This window comes from Nasonia vitripennis, chromosome 4 (genome assembly GCF_009193385.2).
Source record: "Nasonia vitripennis strain AsymCx chromosome 4, Nvit_psr_1.1, whole genome shotgun sequence".
Lineage (NCBI taxonomy): Eukaryota > Metazoa > Arthropoda > Insecta > Hymenoptera > Pteromalidae > Nasonia > Nasonia vitripennis.
Window position 1 is genome coordinate 13,323,648 of NC_045760.1, and position 21,181 is coordinate 13,344,828.

Sequence of the window (21,181 nt, forward strand, 5' to 3'; positions counted from 1 at the left end):
CGTACATATGTAACGAGTTGCGTTCTGCTTTTATAGGTATCTTGTACTTTTAGAACAATATTATATATTATAGTATGGCGCGTACAGGTGTTTTATGTTTGATCACTGTTACTCATATCTTTACAGTAAGTATACTGCCATATACCTGAATCTGATAGATATAATATCTCACCTGCGCGCTACCTGCGCGCTGCAGCGCACAGGTAAAATTCCCGCTATAGGTATGTATGTATATGTACTTTTATATATAAAAAAGTGTATTGGGTTGGGCGGCGCATCGTCCGTCGTCGCTGTCAGTCTACGTCTACGTTCTAAGCTCGGGTCCTCTTTATTCGGAGCATCAGCAATCTGCATCGCTAAAGCAATATATAGCAGATGTGACGAAACGGTCTAATAAACGACGTGTAGAAGGCGCATCAGCATGTCCTATTATATCTGATAATACTCCCTCGTGGAAATCGTAGTTCCCCGACAGTGCGAAACCGTCGAGGTTCAGGGATGATGGCGACCTCCTCCGTCGAGGAGGTTAGGAACGCCGAGCCTCGTCTCCAGGAGGCTCCGTTCACCAAAGGTGAGATTGTCTTGATGGCTTGTCTGTTTGTTATAGTAGCTTTTTAGTGTTGCTATAGTTCTGGAACAGATGTTTCTCGTTTTGACAAAAAGACTGTGTGCACTCAACCACTTGTTGGGATTCTTGATTTTGCAGTATAAATGTTTGATTACGCAGGTATTTGATGCTGCTTATTAGTTTTAATTATTGGATTTGCTCAATGATGACTCCGGCTCTTAACAAATAGTGTTGATATATTTATTTTTTCAAATATCTGTGCTAAATATTGTTTTTTTTTCTTAGGAAAGGGTCTGAACCAAGCCATGATATCGTATGAGGAGATAGCCACTAAATTGCTCAGTGAAAGATTGCTCCTGACTGCCTTGGAGCTTCATGCTGAACTATGCGAAGCTGATCGAGAATTGCCACTGCTTAGAGATTTTTTCTCGAATCCCAACAACTTTGAGTGCTTAAACATGAAGCCAGAGCCATGCTTACCCATACGTAAGAACTGTAAAGGCTAATTTTTTAGAAAAATTTAAAGAGTAATTTTAGAGTAATTAATGTCATGTTTTATCATTTCTTGGCAGCAAGATCATCCAGTCAAGCAACGTTAGATTCTCTGGACATGACAAGATACTCTGAAGATGGTGGTGGGGTGGATGAAAGAGTTGCAGTTCTTGAATTTGAGCTTAGGAAAGCAAAAGAAAATATTAATTCCTTGCGAGCCAATCTAACAGTTGTAACAGGTAAAATCAGTCACAATTCGAAACCTTCAATGTTGGATTTAACTTTTAAGCAAACTCATTAAAATTTTGATATTGTTGTAGAATCAGAAGTCAGCACTCCTGACAAGAACTCTGAGAAAGGTTTATTTGAGCATCCCATCAAACCCCATGAGCAACGAGCCTTGAATTTTTTAGTAAACGAGTACCTATTAGCCAATTCTTACAAGCTTACATCCATAACTTTCAGTGATGAAAATGAAGATCAGGACTTTGAAGACTGGCAGGATGTAGGCCTAAACATTCCAAAGCCTCCTGAACTGTTGCAGATATACAGAGAATTCATGAGATCCACTGGATATGACAAGTCACCTTCTAGCACTGTTGCTGTACAAACTGAAGAAACAGAAGATGAGGTGAAAGAGCAAGCAAAAGAGGCTGAGCTTAATAAGCGTGTAAGTGAACAGGCTGAGGAAGTAGAAAGACTCAAACAACAGACAGTCGCGCTTGAGCAGGAGAAAACGAATTTACAAGAGCTGTTGGACAGTGCTAATCTCACCACTGCTGTTTCTGCCACTGGGGTAATTATTGAAGTTTTTCATTTAGCCAGAATTAAAATTTAAGTATTAGAGGATCAAATTTTAGAACGCACGATTCATGAATAATTTTTATTCAGTTTATTGTCATTTAAAATGTTTGCGATAAAAAGAAGACCGTGTTAATAAAATTACACTGCTTGCACTTTCAAACATTGAAAAATTCAACAATATCATAAATCATAGTTATGTTCGTACAGCAGGAAGGTTCCGGAACTATTCTGACGTTGAATTCGAGTTCGACGACACCTGATAAGTTTGAGATGTTGGAGTCGCCACCCCAAGATGCCTCGTCGTCCCAGGCAGCTTTGCCAGAGGCCGAGGAAGACGACAGCGCATCAATGGCCGTGAGTCTTGGTGAAACCGAGACGAGCGAACGCGAATGGACACGGATACACTTTCCCAGGGCTGATCTAACCGATAGCTCTGCTAACGAATCTGATTCGCCATCTAGGTGTGTACTTCTTCGTAATGTTTGTTTTGTATTACTCGTTTAAATGTTAATTTAAAAACGTCAAATAATCTACAGATATCTGCCAGCGAGTTTTAGACGCGAGGTATTAAAGCACTGCCAGATACCAGTGCCGGCGCACGCTAATCAGGTCATTGAGGAGCCGTTGAAGGAGGGTATAACACGCGAATGTCTGCCGGATATCGCAGCTCACACGCTGCCGCGCATCATTCCTAATGTTATCCTAAACAAACGTGAAGAGGTGATATCACTGCTGCTGAGTGTCGTCAAGTTACAGACTAGCTCCGTCGAGCGCGAAAAGCTGCTACAGATTCTGTTTAATCTACAAAAGAGGCCGCAAAATGAAGAGAGGCACATGGTGCTTGTTGGTACGAGAGAGAAATCACTTCATCGAAAAAATGAATTAGTTGGGAATTAATTTATTAACAGAATCTGCAATTCGTAGGTTTGATCGCGATCGCCAAATTGGAAAAAGAACCAACGGATAACGAGGAGGTGCTAAATCTGTGCTGGGAACAGAGTCAGCACAAGTACTCAGAACGACGGCTGTTGGCTGCTGAGTGTTGCGCCGCTCTAGCGATTTATACGGCCAGTAGCATTAGAAACTCATTGATGATATCGATGTTGCAGCAGATGTTGCTCGACGATAAGGAGCCCGTTGTAAGAGTCGCGGTTGTTAAAAGCCTGTCATTACTCGTTGCTCTTATGGACGATCCCGATAAGTACTTCCAAGTATGTTGGACAAAAATTGAGGAGCTATTAGTTTATTGATATTATACTCCGAAAAACTAAAAATTATTTTAATTTATCTTCTTCAGTGCGAAGAGCTGGCGCTGACAGCAATGGAAGATATTTCGCCTGATGTTGTGGAAGCCGCCAGCAGTATTTTGCTTCCGATTTTAGCTCAATGGGCTCTGTCTCTGAAGAGGTTACAGTCCCATCTGTTGCCGCGCATCCTCGGCAAGCTTCGTAGCCTTGTCAAGCCATCGGCCACAAACTCGTGTTCCCCGACTCGGGACTACCACGAGGGCAATAGAACCGCGGCGCTGCTCGGTCTGTTATACAAATTGCTGCCCCATACAATTGTTTGTGTCGTTGATACCGAAACTGTCCGCAGACGCATGCAAGAGAGTCTATCACCGCAACTGCGTAAGTTCTACCTGCCATTTTTTTTTCAAATTTACGCACTTATCTGGAATATCGTGGGTGATAAAACCAAATTTACAGCTCCTGAACTTACCAGTCTCTGCAACTCAACGATAGTTGATCCAAAGATCTTTTATGAGTGTGAGGTAGACATTGGGATCCTACTCAATACATTCCTCCTCAGTGCGTGGGGCGATTGCACGTGGTCTGAATTAGAATGGTTGTCTGAAAAATTGTAAGTTGACGTACGTACATTTTACCATTTTTATAATTTTAGACGATTCTTTATCTATTGTTTTTTTTTGTTTATAGAATACTCGATCTTATTGATATTACTCTCTCCGTTAATATTGCACAAGAAAATGTTGTCAACGAGCTTCTTACATATCTACAGTCACTGTGCCTGGGTTTCGGGAAATATATTACCCGATACAAGGTAAATGTCGAATTTCAAAGGAAAATAATAACCTTTTTATTTAATGAACTTGTTTCCCTAGATTCTACTGGCTTTCAAGCCACATCTCGACAGAATGAACGAAGAGTTGTCTGCGCTGAATAATCACAACCAAACGATAAATTTAAATCTTGTACCGGCACACTTATCGATACTGTCTACTTTAGATAGCAATGAATTTACCAATGCTCTTAAACACTACCTCATAGAAATGGCGTTACGTGGAGCCGACCTTAATGGTCTTCGGATCGCCGTTGTAAAATACTGTGCTCAAGACAAACTGCAAGAATTTGTACTTTCGGGATTATGGGATGGTACGTCATAGAAATTATCAGAAAATGACATTTCAGACAGATGGCTAATATACTATTTCAATTTTGCAGGTGTTGTCCATCAAAGCTCAACTGTCAAGTGCGCTACTGCTTCCCTTTTTAGTTCAATTATTTGTAAAATCTCTAATAAACTAGTCGACATTCGAATAGCACCGGCGGCAGTTACACTAGCTAGTGATTCAGATGCGTATGCATATTTTCAATATTTTTAATATAACATTGAAATGCTCTCAGAACGCCTCTATAAAAAAACGTTATTTCTGCAGATCCGTTAAAGCAGCTGCAGTGCAAGTACTGGGTAAACTTGTTACGGAGAGCAAGGTGCGCGATGCAAAAGATAAAGCCCGATTAACGCTGGAAACAATCGTTCGAGATCCTCAGGGTGTTCCAAGTGTTTTAGCTGTTCCTTTGGTTTTAACCCTGGCCGCGATAGCGCCCTCCTGCCCCCAGAATTACGTTGAAGACGGTAATTGCTAAACGATAATAATGTCGTTTAAAATGTATATAGGTTAAAAAATTAATCGATATCGTACTTAAAAATTTAGTGATAGCAACCCAATTAACTGGAATAACTGCATCGGCACTTCAGCAAAATAGAAAACCTGATTTAGCCAACGCTCTAGTCGAGGCTTATTCTGTACTGGTGTACTGCACGCTCAGCAATCAGTGCGTAAACAATGCCATTCTGCCCGGCCTCAAGTATCTGGAAGGGCTAGTAAGTCAAGTAGTGCCTCAGCAGAAGGATGCAGTGCGCTCGCTTCTACGGGAAATCGAGTCTAAAAAAGATATGCCCAGACAAATGGACAGGTATGCAAAAATTTATTGTAAAGTCGATCTCGAGTGATTCTCATTTTAATTAAAACCGTCTTGTGAATTTCAGGTCAGCATCGATGAGCAGCGGAATTTCGCTATCGATGGCTACGGTAAATGTCGGACAGGGCGTTGAAGATATGCGTCAGCGTGTTAGCAAAATTTTCCAGCAGAAGACGAATTCGCCTAGTATGCCTAGCATCTTTAGGAAAAAATGATAAGTAATAGAACTATGACCACGATGATATTTTGGTTGGGCGGTCGGCCCCATGTGGAATCTCATATTTTTTGTTTAATAATTATTAATTATTCTATATTTACAATACATGCGTTAAGAAAGATGCTTCGTGCCTGAATAACTATGTATTGGGATTGGGAAACATTTTCTTTTTATCTCTGGTCATTTCATGGGTTAAAAATTATTCGATTGTTAGAATGCTAGATTAAATTAATTGGCTAATTTTTATGTGAATTCGGATATACAGAGAGGTGAAGAATTTTGGGCATCCCCTTTGTCTTAACTTGCTTACCTCGTTTTTATGTACATGACTACACACGTTTAACACCAAAATGTATTAAGACTTTTCAGATAGAAAAGTAACATATCTTTCATCTATTGCTGTATCAATTTTGTGATTCGTAAAACAATTGTATAAAATTTTCAAGAACGTTTAATGTTTACACGCACAGTACTAACGTATAATGAGGAAATATATGTAAATATATTTCACCGGCAATGATACATTGAATATAAGCGCAATGGACGGAAAAATAACGAAAATAAAAAATGTACAAAGCAGGTTACTATGTTAAGAAGTGAATTGTTAAGAGGTCTGTTATTAATTGGTTCGTTGAGAGAGTTTACAAAAGTTAACAGATATATCTCCATAATGTACTTAATATATGCGTGTAAATAGCAAGAAGATGATGGAATCTTTAGATCTTACGTCCCTTACTGCAATGCGAGTTGTAGGCGAGAGATAAGATAGTTTTATATATACATATAGTATCGAAATCTCGGAATCGTGATAAAAGAGATTGTATGTATTTTTTTTCATCGAAGATGTATTTGATGAAATTATAAATATTTTTTATAGGTAGGTAACTTCGCCTGGAGCAATCTGAAATTAAATTCTAAAAGATAAACGAGCACCTATGCCTCCCTTGTAATCCTGCATATTTTTGCAATGCATCTTTAAGTAGCATAATATTTTGGATGTGGAAAATCATCGCGTTTGTAATAGAATCAAAGTTACTCATCTAATAAGAATTTTTTAAATCAACTCGACTAATATTAATATTTATATCTATATATTTTTGAACCGTGGAAAAGTGAGTTGAAATTTATTGCGACATAATGTGATGAAATATTTTTTTGTGCGTAAAGTGATTATATATTTGTATATTTATTGAATGAAGTATTCATTAAATTTTATTGTAATTAATTCAAACTTCCAACTGGTATTTTAATGTTTTTCTAATTGTGATTTTATTGTGTACAATATTTTCCGAAGAAGTTGCGATTATTTGTCTTTATGTAAAATTGAAAACATTGTACTCCAAATCTTTGATGTATGCTGCTTATAATTGTTTTTGTAACTATTTTTTTTTTTATAAAATTTTATTGTATTTATACAGAGTACTTGAAAACCTATATTAAATTTACTTTTGCCGTTCGATATTCGAATGAATATTATATCGAATGCCGCGATAAGAAATATGGTGTATAAAATAAAATTGAGTTAGCAATAAAAGTATTTGTTAACTGTAGAGGAACTATTATTTCAAACTTACCTTGATCATTTTCTGTACGTTTTAAGGAAAAATGAAAGCTACTCATCTGCAGTTCTTTGTAAGAATATTTAATTTTTGTTATATACAATTATTACGCACGTGAACGCGTAATACGTCTGAATAAATAAATGAATAATAAATACATTATATCTCTTCGTCACTTAACAAACAAATGTTCTTCCCATAATAGCTGTCGTGAAGCTTACTAGCTTCGAAAACTAAAACTTCGTTTTTAAAAATTAAAAATAAACAAAGACGAAAAGTACACAGGCAAATTATTTTATAAAATCATGCAATAATCGAAGGGCTAACTCATATGCACAAATTGAACTTGTAAGATTTCACGAGCGTGAGCTACAGCTGCGCATCGATTACGTAGAATATCATAAATAATTCATATTAAAAAATGTTCCTTTGTAATATTATTTAAGCTCGCGATTTATTTCCTCGCGCTCGCTACTATTTTCAAGTGACATAACTTTTCCTTCAAAATAATTAGTAGCACGTGCATTAATTTTTTTAGGTCAATTGATCAATTAAGTACCTTTTTTCGAATACAATACAAGGTATGCGATTAATCGCTTGTGATTGATCATGTATTCTTATGTTTTTACTATCGTTTTTCTTGATTCAACTAGATAATAGATGTGGGTATAATTATTACCCTTTACGCACTCGTCTCTCATTAAAATCTTGGATTGAATTATTAAATACTGCAAGATGTGTCCGTTCTCGAGCGACGAACCGTATATGGTTGCACTCATTCCTCAACAACTAGAAACGCGCGTGTATTTACGTATAGTTAACGGTACTTGTCTTTCGCATATATACGTGTAATGCATCGTGTGTAGTTTTCTAGGGATTTGTCGTGGCTTTCTATCAAAAAATTTTGCATCTGTTTTTCGTAATGATTTACTTGCTGCCTGCTGTGAGAAATTGGTCGCGCAGTTTTGGATGAAATTTTCACTAAAAATAAGGTTTGATGTTGAAAATTCGTACACTGAATCTTTTAACGCTTTGAATATACGTCACAGAAAAAACGTTATTTATTACGGTAGAGTTTTATGAATTTTTTGATGATTTTCGTTTAGGAAAAAATGAAACGAACGCTTGTTGAAAATGGACGATTGCCGGCAAAACTCCTAGTAACTCTGAAACCTTCGAAACCCTGAGCGCGATTACTATTAAACGGGAATGAAAACCTATAAAAATATTTTTCTATTGACCTATTAATGTTTACATCTTATATAAGCGATTCGCGCTTTTCGATTTCGAAAGGAAAACATGTCGATTATTGTATATAAGTATACGTATTATCCTATATAATATATATCTAACGTAATTCTGGACAGTTACATAGCGTCGAACTTGAATTAAAACGTACATGTTATATATAATATGGATGAAAGAATAAGAAACTCAACAACGATTGCCTGTACAGGTATTAGTTACAAGTTAAAAACAATAAACTTACACAATAAATACTACCATTAAAATAATACAAGTTCTGCAGGTTGCGACGTGAGTCACAAAGTGTAAATACCAATAATATAGACAATTATATAAATACAATACAATTAGTTAATTAATAATAATTATAATAAACAATGAAAGATAAGAGGAATCGTCGACTATTTACACAATTATTCTTATAACAAGTGCATCGGTGCTTTCTTTTCGAAATCGAAACATCATCGCTACTGTTATGTTTTTTGTTTACTCTCAACCGCGTGTCGCGTCTCTACTAGAATCGGCTAATAATTATGACGTTATGATTACTGATATACGTCGATAGAGTGCTACTATTTACATGACTGTGAATTCAGGCTTCGTTTTGGGAAAAATCTTCGTTATTAGAGTCTGTGCCTCCGAACGAACGTTGCGCCGAAGCTTTAGCCATGCGAGATGGGAAGTTTCGAAGATCCAATTAATTCTCAGAATTTTGTCCGTAATAAATGCTGTTTATAGTTTCAATCGAATTCTTCGAAAACTTGTAAAAACATTTATTTTTAAAACAAACGTGTATGCGTTAAACAAATTGAAATCAAATGATTGTACGATAAAAACTGCTTGCTTTTTTAAAATCATTGTTAGTTAATGCCACAAAAAGTACATCATTATCGCAAGTCCACATATTGTCCGCAAAGTTCGTTCTGGAGGCCAAAAAAATGGTAATATAATAATGTATATCTTCGTATGTAAAGCGCCCGTATACTATAAGAGTTGAGCGTCGCTCATCCAAATGACTTTCTCTCGTTCGCATCTCGTTCGAGCGAATCGGAGCCAACGGCTCATTTCGAACAGCTATTTTTCCTTCGCGCCTCTCAGCTCGAATTTCTGTCAATCGGTTTATGTGTCTGTGGGTATGATTTGTCTAAGTATATGCATATATGATTCGCAAGATAATCATATAGTCGACCGCGCGCGCGCGCATCGCTTCGTCTATATAGTAAACGCTTCACCTGATCGCGGCGAACGGGTGAACTGGGACTTTGGCATCGAGTCTGTTTGGCATCGTTTTTTTTTCGAACAATTTTTTTCAATGGCTTTCTTTTCACAAAGTCAACGAAACGTTAGGCCTCTAAAAAATCCCAGTACACCCGAGTGTCCTTATTCCCTCTAGCCGTCGTCTCTCTGCATCGTTATAGAGTAGTAAAAACCGAAAGAGCTTGAGAAAGAGAGAGAGAGAGAGAGAGAGAGAGAGAGAGAGAGAGAAATACAGATAAAGTATGGTGGCTAGACAATTTGGGTAAAGCCGCCGGAGAGGGACTCGTGCACGAGAGGCTTGCTGTGCGAGTCGCGATGACGATGATGCCGCTTGGAGCTGACTGGAGGACTTCGTGATTTTGAAAACAGGCGTTCTCAAATGCTCTTTTTCCGCTTCGCCTCGGAACACTCGCTGAACAGGTGCTGGAACTCTGGCCGCGTACTCAGCACCGACAGTACTTGATCTGTGGAAGAGATTTTATTCGACGTTCGTGATTATTAGAGAAACACCTATGGCATATCAATCAAGAACTTTTCAATGAAGTTCAATAGGCTATTATACGTACCGTGATTCGCAGTGTTGCAATTGTGCTCCCTCTGGATCTGATGGAAAATCCTGTCTGACTCGTCGGGACCAATGGTCAGCGACAGGTGCAGCGCTTTCCGCAACTCCATAGCGCTCAGGTTGTAATTCGCGTTTGAACTACATACCTGAAATTGACGCGTCGAGCATATATTCGTCAGACATTATGATTGTACGCAGGCTTTTCAATCAGCGTTATAATAACACGTGTACGTACCTCAAAGGCTACTTTGACCATGTCGAGTTCGGTATTGGCATTGGCTATCGCCATGACGGTGAAAATGTACTCCTCGAAGTCGATCGTTCCTCGATTATGCTACGTTCAAAGTCAAAAGTCGGATGTGAATATACGAAAGTATCTAAAATAAATCGAGGCCTATGAATTCGCGTTATACGCCTTTGTTTTACCTTATCCTGAATCTTAAATAGATGCTGAGCTGCCTGATTGTTCTCGTCGAGTCTGAGCAGTCGTGCGAATTCGTGGAAATCGACCATCTCCGGGAACCTCTCGAACTTCTTGTGCACCAGTTCCTCCTCTGTGTTCTCCTTTAGCAAACTGTGAGCAATCAAAATTGAGTATTTGCAATAATATAATGATATAAGCTGTATAAACTTTAAATGAAAATTGCGGCATCGTTGAACAATCACATTAGTTATCGAACATACCCGAGCTTGAAGCGCAGCTTGTGAGCCTCGACGATGGTCGAAGCGTTTGGTATGTGCAGCTGGTGCGCCTTGCTGATTATTCGACAGTCGTCGTACGTGTAATCCGACACTGGAATTTGCAGAGCCCTGGAAACGTTAAAATCGACGATATATTTTCTTTAATTCACAATTCTTCGTCGAATCAGCATAATCGAGCTCTTTTTAATACATCGTATGTGTGTGTGTGTGTGTGTGTGCGTGTAGTATAAAAATAAGGATGCCTCTGTCAAAGATATCGTTCTTTTGAAAATTTAAACAAATATCAAATACATTGAAGATGAAGCGATCGTATGAAAAAAAAACAAATCATACACAACAATTAAATAATGTAGTAATCTCATCCAGAGAGCAACGATACTCACTCAGCCATGAGACGGCGAACGTTGTTAGCGTAGAGCTTGGGATCCAGTTTTTCTGCCTCGCTCGGCTTGTAGACCGGGAGAAACTCGATCTCGCAACTGCTGTTCAGCTGTGTGAGGGTCAGCCACAAAAGCTTCAACCTTTGAGCAGCGAAAAAAAATTACCGTTGAAATTACAAGTGTCTGATTATGCAGCTTGAAAAGTAAATGAGAACAAATGAAAACTCACGCTCCAGGTCCCTCCCAGGTCCAGGTGACTGTGTCGAGCTTGTTGGGGTATCTGATGCAGACCGGTTGCACTGGGACACCCGGGTAGAAGGCGCCGGACTTGAAGGTTATCAGACAGGAGCGATTCGTGCAGGTACCTTCTGGAAATATCATCACCTGACGAAGCAGACAAAATTTCAATAGAGTGAATTTGCGATCAAGTATCATGTTTTTTAAGTAAGTATGCCGCTGAGAAGATGCCTCGATAAATTATATTGGATTCATGAATGATATGAAGGGCTTGTGTTTCGAGGTCAAATTAGGTGCGTCGACAGTTTAACTAGTGTTTTCAAAATTCATCAGCTACGTGATATGAATAACGTACGTTCGTTTTATTATGAAAGATCCAATCAATTCGTATGAAGTTTCACAGATAACATAGAAATTAATCGAATTGGTAATTATTAATACCTGTGGCCAGTCTTCCTTGGATGTAGCGCGTTCGATGATTTCCTTGACGGTGTTCTGTCGTGAATTGGGGTCCTCCCTCCATACGTAGACAGGTTGTGTGTAGTTAATCAGTTCTAAGCAATCGAGCGCGAAAGAATTAGTCTACTTTAGTTTTGCTAGTTATTTTTAAGAAGCTTTTAAATCGGAAACTTTGATGGCTACATTTCATTAAAAGAAGTTTTGAGTTGATTGTGAATTTGATATATATATATATATATATATATATATATATATATATATATAGCAATAATATTTAGCGCATAATCTATCTTGATAATAAATGTTGTCTCCGTCTGCACAATTCAGTGAATGGAATAACATACATTTCGTTCTACGATTGCTAATTTAAACTTTACATTTTTTTTAAGTATCTCTTTGAAACAATATTTTGATCATGATAAATGTGACACGTAAAAAATTGGTTGATTTAGGATTGTTTGATATGAATAAGTAAGAGAAATATGTATTCTACGCCCAACATTCTATTTCGCTCGTTATTCAAAGCTTGCTTAGAATACGCATTCGCCACTTGCAAAAATATATATAAATGAAACGCTAAAATGTAAATGAAAATGAAGATAAAAATCTCGCCGCATCCTTTATATAGATCGTTGAACGTACTTCCGATGAACGGATTGAGGCCGGACTCCCGCCTGACGATGATCGAGGGGAATCCTGTGACGTAGACGATGCCGCCATCGATGAAGGTCGAGTGAGGTGCCACCACTAAGATCGGCGCCTCCGCCCGGCTTGCCTGCTTGCCGCGAACCACGATCTTCATCCCACCTGCCTGGTATGTCCATCGGCCCAACAAACACAGCCATGGCACTACTTTGCTACGGGTGTATACAAACGACCGGTTCCAGAGTTCGTGTTTATTTGCCGGGCGATACCGTCATGCTCATTACCGACTGATGTGGCTGACTTGAGTTTTCAAAGTTTTTGAATAAAGGCTCAAATTTTTCGTTGATCGTCATTCATTTTTAATATAGTATAGTTCGTGTATGCGAAATCACGCGTGTTTTTAACTAATGTAACGAGGAATGAGAACTCAGTCGGTAAAGAAGATTATCGGTATTTTGCGATTTGCTTTATATTATTACACACGGAGAAAACATATCGATTTTTATTTAAACAGATTTGTATCAACTTATTTTTCTCGGTGTACTAATAAAAGCTTTATATAAAGTACTAGAAATTTTACGTAATTTATGATCTTCGTTCGTATATTCATATATTCTATTTGGCCCAAGAGTTATTTACAGAATCTTGTTAAAAAGTATTTAATATTAAGTTGTTTGCCATCTACGAAGCTCTATAAATGTCCTGTTAAATGTGAAGCGTGGATATATGTTAGTTATTGTCATTTCTATTTTTGGTTATTTTGTTATACATGTAAGTTTCAAGAGTGCAGCGTTGCATTACTAGATATAGTTACATTTTATCATTGTACCTTATACCATTCACCAATTATGTACACATCATTTGGATGGTCCCGAGCTTTCCATTCTCGACGCGAGAAACTTTTGCATTATCCAATCGAATATAATGATAATATTATAATTGTTATTAAGAAGCGTTATTTCATCAGAAATATAAATATTATTGCTATTCTGAACTAAGTTAGAATCATATTAGTCACTGTTTTACCCTTAATCAGTAATTTGCGCACCGTTCGTATAAGCTTTTACTATTTAAAAATATTAATATACAAGAGTGTTGGATAACTAAGGAGGAGAACATTAATTTTCAATTCGAAAAATTAAGTTGATGAGAACAACAACACAAATCCTTTATAAGTAAAGCCAAATAGAAAAACCTACTCCCAAAGAATGGAATCCGGCCGGTCTCAGCTTTGGCGACAATGCTAGGCCCACCGAGGTAGACAACCGGCAGAGCGTCGAAGAAGCTGGAGTGTGGCGCGAGCGCGAGTATCGGCGCCTCCTTGGTGTCGGCCTGTTGGCCCTTCACCTTGAGATAGTGGAAGCCGCCACAGATGAAGAACACCCGCATCACCCAGCAGACCACCATGCGTAACTCTCTGCGTGCGGTTAGTCAATTGTTTTTTTATCTCTTTACTTGTGTTGTTCTAAACGTATATGCTTCGCATGCTTTGTTCTACGTTGATATTTGGTAGATCGTGCAAGATAGAGGTTGAATATGGAAATTAGTTTATCGACTTTCTGTTTTACCGATGCTCCTTTACCGGTAATTTTTTTTTCTATTTCAAAACACTTTCGGTGTGAACTAGATATTTTTTGGTACGTACATACCAAATTAAAAGTTAATAAAGCCGAACTTCAAAGTTTGCTTTAAAACTAAAAGTATGCACAGTCGATAAAACAGAAATTTGCTATAGGGAAAGAATAAAATTACTATTTCATTAGGGGAAATGCGCCCAGTGTGGAACGTTGCCTATCGCAGAATGCTATAATATAATTATATTCACAATTGTAGATAGAGGCATAATTAGAATTTCAAAATTAGCGAAGCCATAAAAACGAATGGAACACGCGTGCGTATATAGTATGCTGTAGTGATTCTTTACACGCCAGTGTGAGTCGTCGAGCTGACATTGGCTACATTGATCCCTCATTAAATAATTCAACTGCACCCGAGAAAGTGCTTGTCGTTGTCGACTCCTTCCGGTTCTCATAAGGTCTCGGTCGGAAGCTCGACACTGCTGAAATGTGTTGATGTCGAGATTATGTTACGTAACTATAACTAGGCGGACTTAATTCCGCCCAGATCTTTTTGAGAGCTTTTTAAGCTCAAATTTGATCAGCTTTCGCGGAAGTGTAACTAATGCAGATTTGAATCACGAATTTATTTATGCAACACTCAAGTAGAGTATGTAACTAAAAACCCTGGCATTCGCTCCTCTAAGAATTGTAAATATATTAGTGGGGTATATATTATAATAGCACTACAACCATAAATAAATCATTTGTCATGCATGCACATATATATCTATCAAGCGAAGAATATACGTATTAGGCGTATAAGCATTTATTTGCAATTTCTTTTAATCATGAAATGCACTCTTGATAATATTAAAAAAAAATAATTTAAAAAGCACTGAATGGTTTGATACACATATATGGAAGAGAGATTATGTTATATTATGTACAAAATGCAAGCTTATGTATACCATATCATACATCATCACACAAGTATATCATTTAGAAGAAGCTTCTAATTCTAAAATAACAATATATATGTACGACTAGTATTTTATTATGAAATCGCTATACTATAAACTTTATTCAATTTCAAAAGCTTTTATTTTCGCTCCTTCAAAAAAGATATTTCGCTTACACCCTTCAATAGACAGCAGGAATTGGAAGCATTTAGAAATCACACAAAGGAAGTTCTAAAGCTACCTACATACAGAGGCTCGCGTGACTTGCAGTAGAATGAGAAGCTTACCGTCGCCAGCCCTTGAGGGGCGCACGTCTGAGGTCCTCTTCGGAGAGTCCATGCAGTCCGACGCAAGCCAGTAGCCAGGCCATTATCACAAGGGCCGTGATAGCCATCAGCCGGATCGGCAGCAGTGCTATCGTCAGAAAGGCCGTCTGCAAGCACGAGATTGCGATATGGTATAAGTACTTGTACTGATACGTACTGCTTTTTCATTAAAAGTATTATTTGAAATTACTGTAAAGGATAATTTTGTACATGAAAATTAATTATAAAAACAATTTTGCTTACTAAAAACGTATTTATATAATTGAATCAGTTATATTGAATATGTTAAGGCTTAAGACATCAGTGGGAAGAGCTTAAAATTTTTCTTACAAAAAATGAGCAATATAAGTAGAGTGAATATTCTAGAAATTTCAATCTTCAGAAGTGTGCTTATAATATTATATTACCGCGGATATAACTTGTAATAGTTATTTCAAATTTCTTTATCTTGTCAGTATACTTTCTTCGTGCTATCTTTACGTATGTCAGCCTTCGAGATTGAATAATCAAAATTTGATTGTTTTTTCTCAGCGCGATATAATAGAGAATTATATCGATTTCTCACCGTTGCGTATTTTGATATACCATATAATTATATGATATAAATACAAATAACATGATTTTTATGCATTACTCATTGTCTTTAATTTACACGACGCAAAAGTTTGCAGATGATATCAACAACCTTAAAACCAAATAGCAGTATCAAAGAATCTCTAATTAACAGTCCCTATATTATATATTCAAGCAGTTCTACAGGTCGAAAATACTCGCGGAAGTAGGTAAAGAGCCGTCGGCGGATAAAAGAACTATAGAAGCACACAGTTTCCTTTCCTCGTTTTTTGCCGCCTTGGCAAATTCTCCCACTTTCTCATCACGCGCGGACAAGGATCTCAAAGCTATACTCTTTGTTTTCGTTTTGTCGGCGAGTCAGTGACACCCGAGAGCGTCTTTCACTTTTCGTCGATCTCATAAAACTTCGAACATGTAAAATGGTAATAGGGTCCTCTTCGCACGACTATACCATACAATTTAGCAAGTGGCGTTTGAACGAATCACATTAGAGCCTCTTTGGAGAAAGGGAAAAAAAGGAGAAAACGGGTACATCGTCTGTCTAATGTCAGGGCCGGAGTAGTGAGTAGGTCAATAGAACCGAAATACCGCGCGCGAAAACGAAAAGCCGCGCGTGCGAGAAGAGGCGAAATCCGCAGAAGATTGATTTGAATTGGTAATACGCGTGCGATCTCGCGAGATTACTTTTTTTTCATCGGCAGTTCTTAATTTAGATTTTTACTGCGCTACTCGATTAAATGAGTTCGAGAGCTTTTTTTGCTTTTTTTGCTTTTTTTCGTTGTACGGAATTGGACGAACAGTGAAAACATGCTACTTTCGATAATTTCTTGCATAAATAACAAGCTGTATGTCTTCTGTAACCAGAAACAAAATAATTGAATAAAAAATTCGATCCTATAATTTTTCGTTCAATAGACTTAATAGATATGGTGCAGCGTTGGTATAAGGGTAATTTGCGAGAAATAATTTTGAATTTATATTATGTTTTTATCTTAAAATAATTCTATGCATTAACATTCGCACGAGAGAATCAACACCGTAGTATCGTCTCTTCCTCGAAACTACGGAACCTGCTAGACCCTGCAGCTGCACCAATGGCCTTTTACGATCGCGAAGAGCCTTAAAAGGCATTCGATCGAATAAAGATTCCTTGTACTCCACACAGGGTCTGTTAATTAAGGTCTAGCTGTAGTTTTTCAGCTTGAGGTTCTTGGAATGTAGTTTCGAAGTATATGAAACAGGTGTTATTACTGAATTACGATCGCTGCTTCAGATTGAGGAAGTGTTTATCGGATGCACGAGTGATTTCAGTGTATTTTTTATAAATTCAAATGTATTATTGGGTGTTGGTACGTACTGAACAAAATGTTTACATCGATCGCCATAACGATCATAAAAGAACTTATTGCTTTTCGATCTTCAAAATCCCATCGATCGGCTTCGCAAAACCACTTTTACTCCAAGAATCTTAATCAAATACGATATATGCCTGTGTAATAAAAATCAACGCGAACTTCTAACGGCACCGGCACATCCCAGCCTCCAAAATTTATCTCCTTTCACCCATCCGGTCTAATCCTCCTAAGATTCGGGTCGATCGTCATGGGTGTCAAGGTCGAGAAAGCGCCGCCGCGCGTGTATAGGTATATATAATATATACATGTATACACGAAGGTGCAGAGGAGACAGGCGCGAGCTGGGCGCAGGTATACCGTTGGATAGCCGCGCGCTCGAGTCCGTTATGCCGATCGTGCCGTCGACCTCTCGGCGGAGACCTGTTCTCCAAGAAGCTGTGTATGTGTAAATGTGTGCGTATACACAGCCGTGAATGGCGGAAGAGTTGAGAGAAGAGAATATCTCAGGTGGATGCGGGTCGAGGATTTAATTTGGAATGTGTTGCAGGTTTCGTTGTCGCGCTTCTCTTGCATCGATTTGGTATACGTTTTTCTTTAACAACCTCCGTCATTTTTCTGTTACTTCATACTACTGTTCGAGAGGAAGTGGACGATTTTGTCGCGGAATGATGCGGTGTGAAACATTAACAGAATTGTATCATTTATTATAGCGCATTATAGCGTCGTTTGCACAGAAAATATAATTCATAAAGAATTTGATCAAATCATTACTTTTCATTGCTGAACATGATTGAAAATAAAAACTATACGAACACGTACCGCATACTAATAATTTATGACCTCGATAATTGCAAAGCATGTGTATTCGTGAAATGGCTTTCAGAACAGCCTGTGAATCCACAGACTCGCCATCTTCTCATAGACTCGTCGTGTATACATCAAGGCGTTTGATGAACAACAGCTTAATAACGGCGTAGAAAAAGCAACCGCACAGTCGTAATAAAATACCAAAGCCACATAGGTATACATCCCGTTATTGGTTTTCATCATCGAAACGACGCCGTTCGAAAGACATTTCTCTCTCTCCGCGTGTTCTCCACAGAAGATCGTCAAACCATCTTATAAGTACCCAACGATCCGATCATCAAGCCCCGCATATAAAGTTCGCAAAGAGAAATGGCCGCAATGAATGCTTGATTGTATTACGTTGTTCCGACGGCGTCAATCTGATCGATGGGTATCGACTCGCCATAAACGCAGAAGAGTAAATTTCATTGAGTTCAACGTCCATACCGCATTATTCCACCAAATGAAAAACTACACTTTTCCACACGACACTAAAACTCACTAGCATATTCATACGCAGCTCCTGACAACAGTGAGATACGCGTTCGCCTCGCGCAAAGGAAGCAGTTTTACGTATATCTGTCAAGATCGAGGTTACGGTCTCTTTTAGCATTTCTCCAACGCGATTCTTCTCCGCGCGTAAAGTGGAGCTCGGGAGATGACGGGGAAAAGCGTTTTACTCACGCGTGTGCGGCGGTGTTGATTACGATCCGAGTTTACAAGCAAGTGCTGCTGAAATTTGTGTGAGCCTACTTTCTATGACAATCCTAAAAAATATGCTCTATGGCATATACCATCCCGCGAATTTTTTACCGATCTTTAACGTGCTATATCCTTCTGTAACAAGTACCCGCACGATTAATACACAGCCGATCTATTCTCAGACTCGATAATTGCAAAAAAGCTTCCAGCCATCACCTATACATCGACCTTGAACTCACCAGCAAACTTCCGTACCCCGTGTCAATTCCTCAGACATCTCGCCCCTGTATAGATATAACACATGCACGCATATTTGAGTCGCAAATTATAACTGCTCGATTTCGTGGCAGTATCAGCAGACGATCGATTGCTCGTTTGGCCTCCGCTAGCAAAAGTTCTCCTCTAGAATGTTATAGGATGGGATAGTCGGTAAAAGTAGGTGATCCGACAGTTTTCGTGTGCGAATACATCTTCTATCTGTAGCACGAGGCTATAAGCGAGTTTTGTGGATGTCGTTTGCGAAGTTTTTGGATGTGGCGAATGGCCGCTGTATGAGATGATCGGTGCCCTAACGATGTTCACGCGTTATTGGAACTTGGCGAAAAGTTGGTGCAGATCTTGTTGATACTTGCGAAGTTGTTTGGAATATAAATTGTCGTTACGAGGCATGGGATTCAAGATCTTTTCGATGATGTGGATCAGCAATAAATCTCTCATAAAAGTAAGTTACGAACAGCATATACTTTTGTACGTAGCATTTAAAAAAAAAGCACAGCGCGAAAAGTTCTTCGTTTCGTCGACTCGTAACGCCTATAATTAGCTCGCATTTTTTCCAAACGTATACAAAATAAGCCAGGCGCGAACACGAGGCATCGTCATTAGATGCAGCATTGAAAGTTGAGCGCTGTCGCGCAACGTCGGACAATTAACCGCAAAAACCTTGGAATCCCATTTTCCAAACTAACTCGTATACACACGCGCACACACACACACACACACACATATATATATATATATATATATATATATATATATATATATATATATATATATATATATATATATATATATATATATAACTGCCGGCGCGCAGCGATTAAAACAGTTCCGAACGACACGTGCTGTCGACGCGGGCCATTACTTCCCGCGCACGTTCGTGTATCGGAGGTGATTAAAATTCAATGGGTTACAAGTGTATGCAGTCGATTGTTGGATATATACATACTTATTTAAAGCTCGCGCTGATTTAACACGCTAAATTTGAGTGTTTCAACCTTTTTCTTGGAAAAGTATTGATACACGGATTTACGTCGATCTGCAGAAAATCGGATTAGTTGAAATTGATAACTAGCAATAAAGGCATAAATATCGTAAACAAGGGCAACTGACGTTTCTCTCATTTCTGCGCGTATATAGCTATCATGGTTACTTAGAAATAAACGTCCTACGCTAAAGTGAAATTTAACGACATTTAACAGCTCTACGATAAAACAACCATAGGCAATGCCAAATAAAAGCTCTAACCCTGTTGACTATGTATCGGCGCGTTTACACAGTCTGGTAACAAATCGCTTCTTTTTATTCAAACTGCACAGACGAGATAAGCTCCAAGTACGCGCTGTCGACTTTATCAAACATATGGTATAGACTATATTTGAACCAGTCTTTAATTGTTCGGATTACCCTGCAATACCTGTGCTCATTGCGTACTCAAATTTGAATAATTATACACAATCTTATAACGAAATTCTCCCAGAAAACTTCGCGAGAAGAGTTCGCGAAAAGCAATAACTATGCACATACATACATTCATATCCGATTCCGCGCGGAAGAACAAAACCCGATCTTTACGACCGAGAGCCGATGCCCCCCGTTAATCGCATTCCTATATAGTCCTCATCCATATTAGAACGCTCTTGAAAAATCTTAAGCCGCATTGCGCAGGCGATCGAAAACGCTTTAGCATCGCGCACACGCGGTATTAAGTCAGCTTTTAATTATCGTCCAAGGTCGTCGTAGTGAGTATACGTGCATATACGTCTAGATATTCATGCAGTGTATAATGCAGTGAACGAAAAAGGTGCTATGAGGTAGTTGGGATTCTAGAGACGCGTAGTGCCGCTGCTGTATCGTCTATACACACACGCTATATATAGTGAAAACGAGCATTCGGTTCGAGGATTTTTGTCGTTGCAGGGTTTTACGAAGTAAAAGACAAGTCGATTGTCTTGCTAATATTTTTCGTAGCCTTGATTGGTGAGGTGGATTTTGTTCCGATGTATAATCTGGATTATTGATTAGGATATGAGCGATTTGTTAGTGAAGTGGTTATTATGAGTTATAATAATTAGACAGATAAAAATATATGCATACAGGTATACTTTTGAATTTCAAAGTATAGACGAGAATATTAAATTGTTACAACAATATATGCTTTGATAAGATTTCACAGATGACTTCATGGAAAATGTCTTTATCTCTCCTGTGATAATTATATAATTATATAT

General features: G+C 38.3%; 2 protein-coding genes across 6 annotated transcripts in view; one reads left to right on the top strand and one right to left on the bottom strand.

Annotated features, from left to right (window-relative positions):
• LOC100120301 (RAB11-binding protein RELCH homolog) lies at positions 1-6,704 on the top strand. Of its 4 annotated transcripts, XM_001603907.6 has the most exons (16): positions 1-36; positions 127-571; positions 854-1,054; positions 1,141-1,299; positions 1,381-1,856; positions 2,072-2,325; positions 2,401-2,711; positions 2,789-3,075; positions 3,162-3,492; positions 3,571-3,724; positions 3,802-3,925; positions 3,987-4,257; positions 4,327-4,462; positions 4,542-4,741; positions 4,821-5,082; positions 5,156-6,305. In XM_001603907.6, exons 2-16 carry the CDS (start codon positions 499-501, stop codon positions 5,301-5,303), a joined length of 3,387 nt encoding a protein of 1,128 aa, XP_001603957.2. In that variant the 5' UTR covers positions 1-36; positions 127-498; the 3' UTR covers positions 5,304-6,305. The 4 variants fall into 4 exon arrangements, with proteins under 4 accessions (XP_001603957.2, XP_008211962.1, XP_008211961.1 ...); XM_008213740.4 differs by lacking the exon at positions 1-36 and having other exon boundaries at positions 55-571; positions 854-1,063; positions 2,075-2,325; XM_008213739.4 differs by lacking the exon at positions 1-36 and having other exon boundaries at positions 59-571; positions 854-1,063; positions 5,156-6,704.
• The window catches only part of LOC100120270 (lysophosphatidylcholine acyltransferase), a 26,658-nt gene continuing 12,026 nt past the window's right edge, over positions 6,550-21,181 (bottom strand). Inside the window, exons 2-11 of one of the 2 annotated variants that reach the window (XM_001603879.6) lie at positions 15,160-15,305; positions 13,554-13,771; positions 11,692-11,804; positions 11,243-11,397; positions 11,017-11,154; positions 10,616-10,741; positions 10,358-10,505; positions 10,167-10,265; positions 9,933-10,077; positions 6,550-9,830 (exon numbers count right to left, since the gene is read on the bottom strand). In XM_001603879.6, the coding sequence (XP_001603929.1) occupies positions 9,742-9,830; positions 9,933-10,077; positions 10,167-10,265; positions 10,358-10,505; positions 10,616-10,741; positions 11,017-11,154; positions 11,243-11,397; positions 11,692-11,804; positions 13,554-13,771; positions 15,160-15,305 (1,377 nt within the window). In that variant the 3' untranslated portion in view covers positions 6,550-9,741. Of the gene's footprint in view, positions 9,831-9,932; positions 10,078-10,166; positions 10,266-10,357; positions 10,506-10,615; positions 10,742-11,016; positions 11,155-11,242; positions 11,398-11,691; positions 11,805-12,351; positions 12,567-13,553; positions 13,772-15,159; positions 15,306-21,181 lie in introns of both variants that reach the window. The other variant, XM_031929422.2, reaches the window with a different exon arrangement.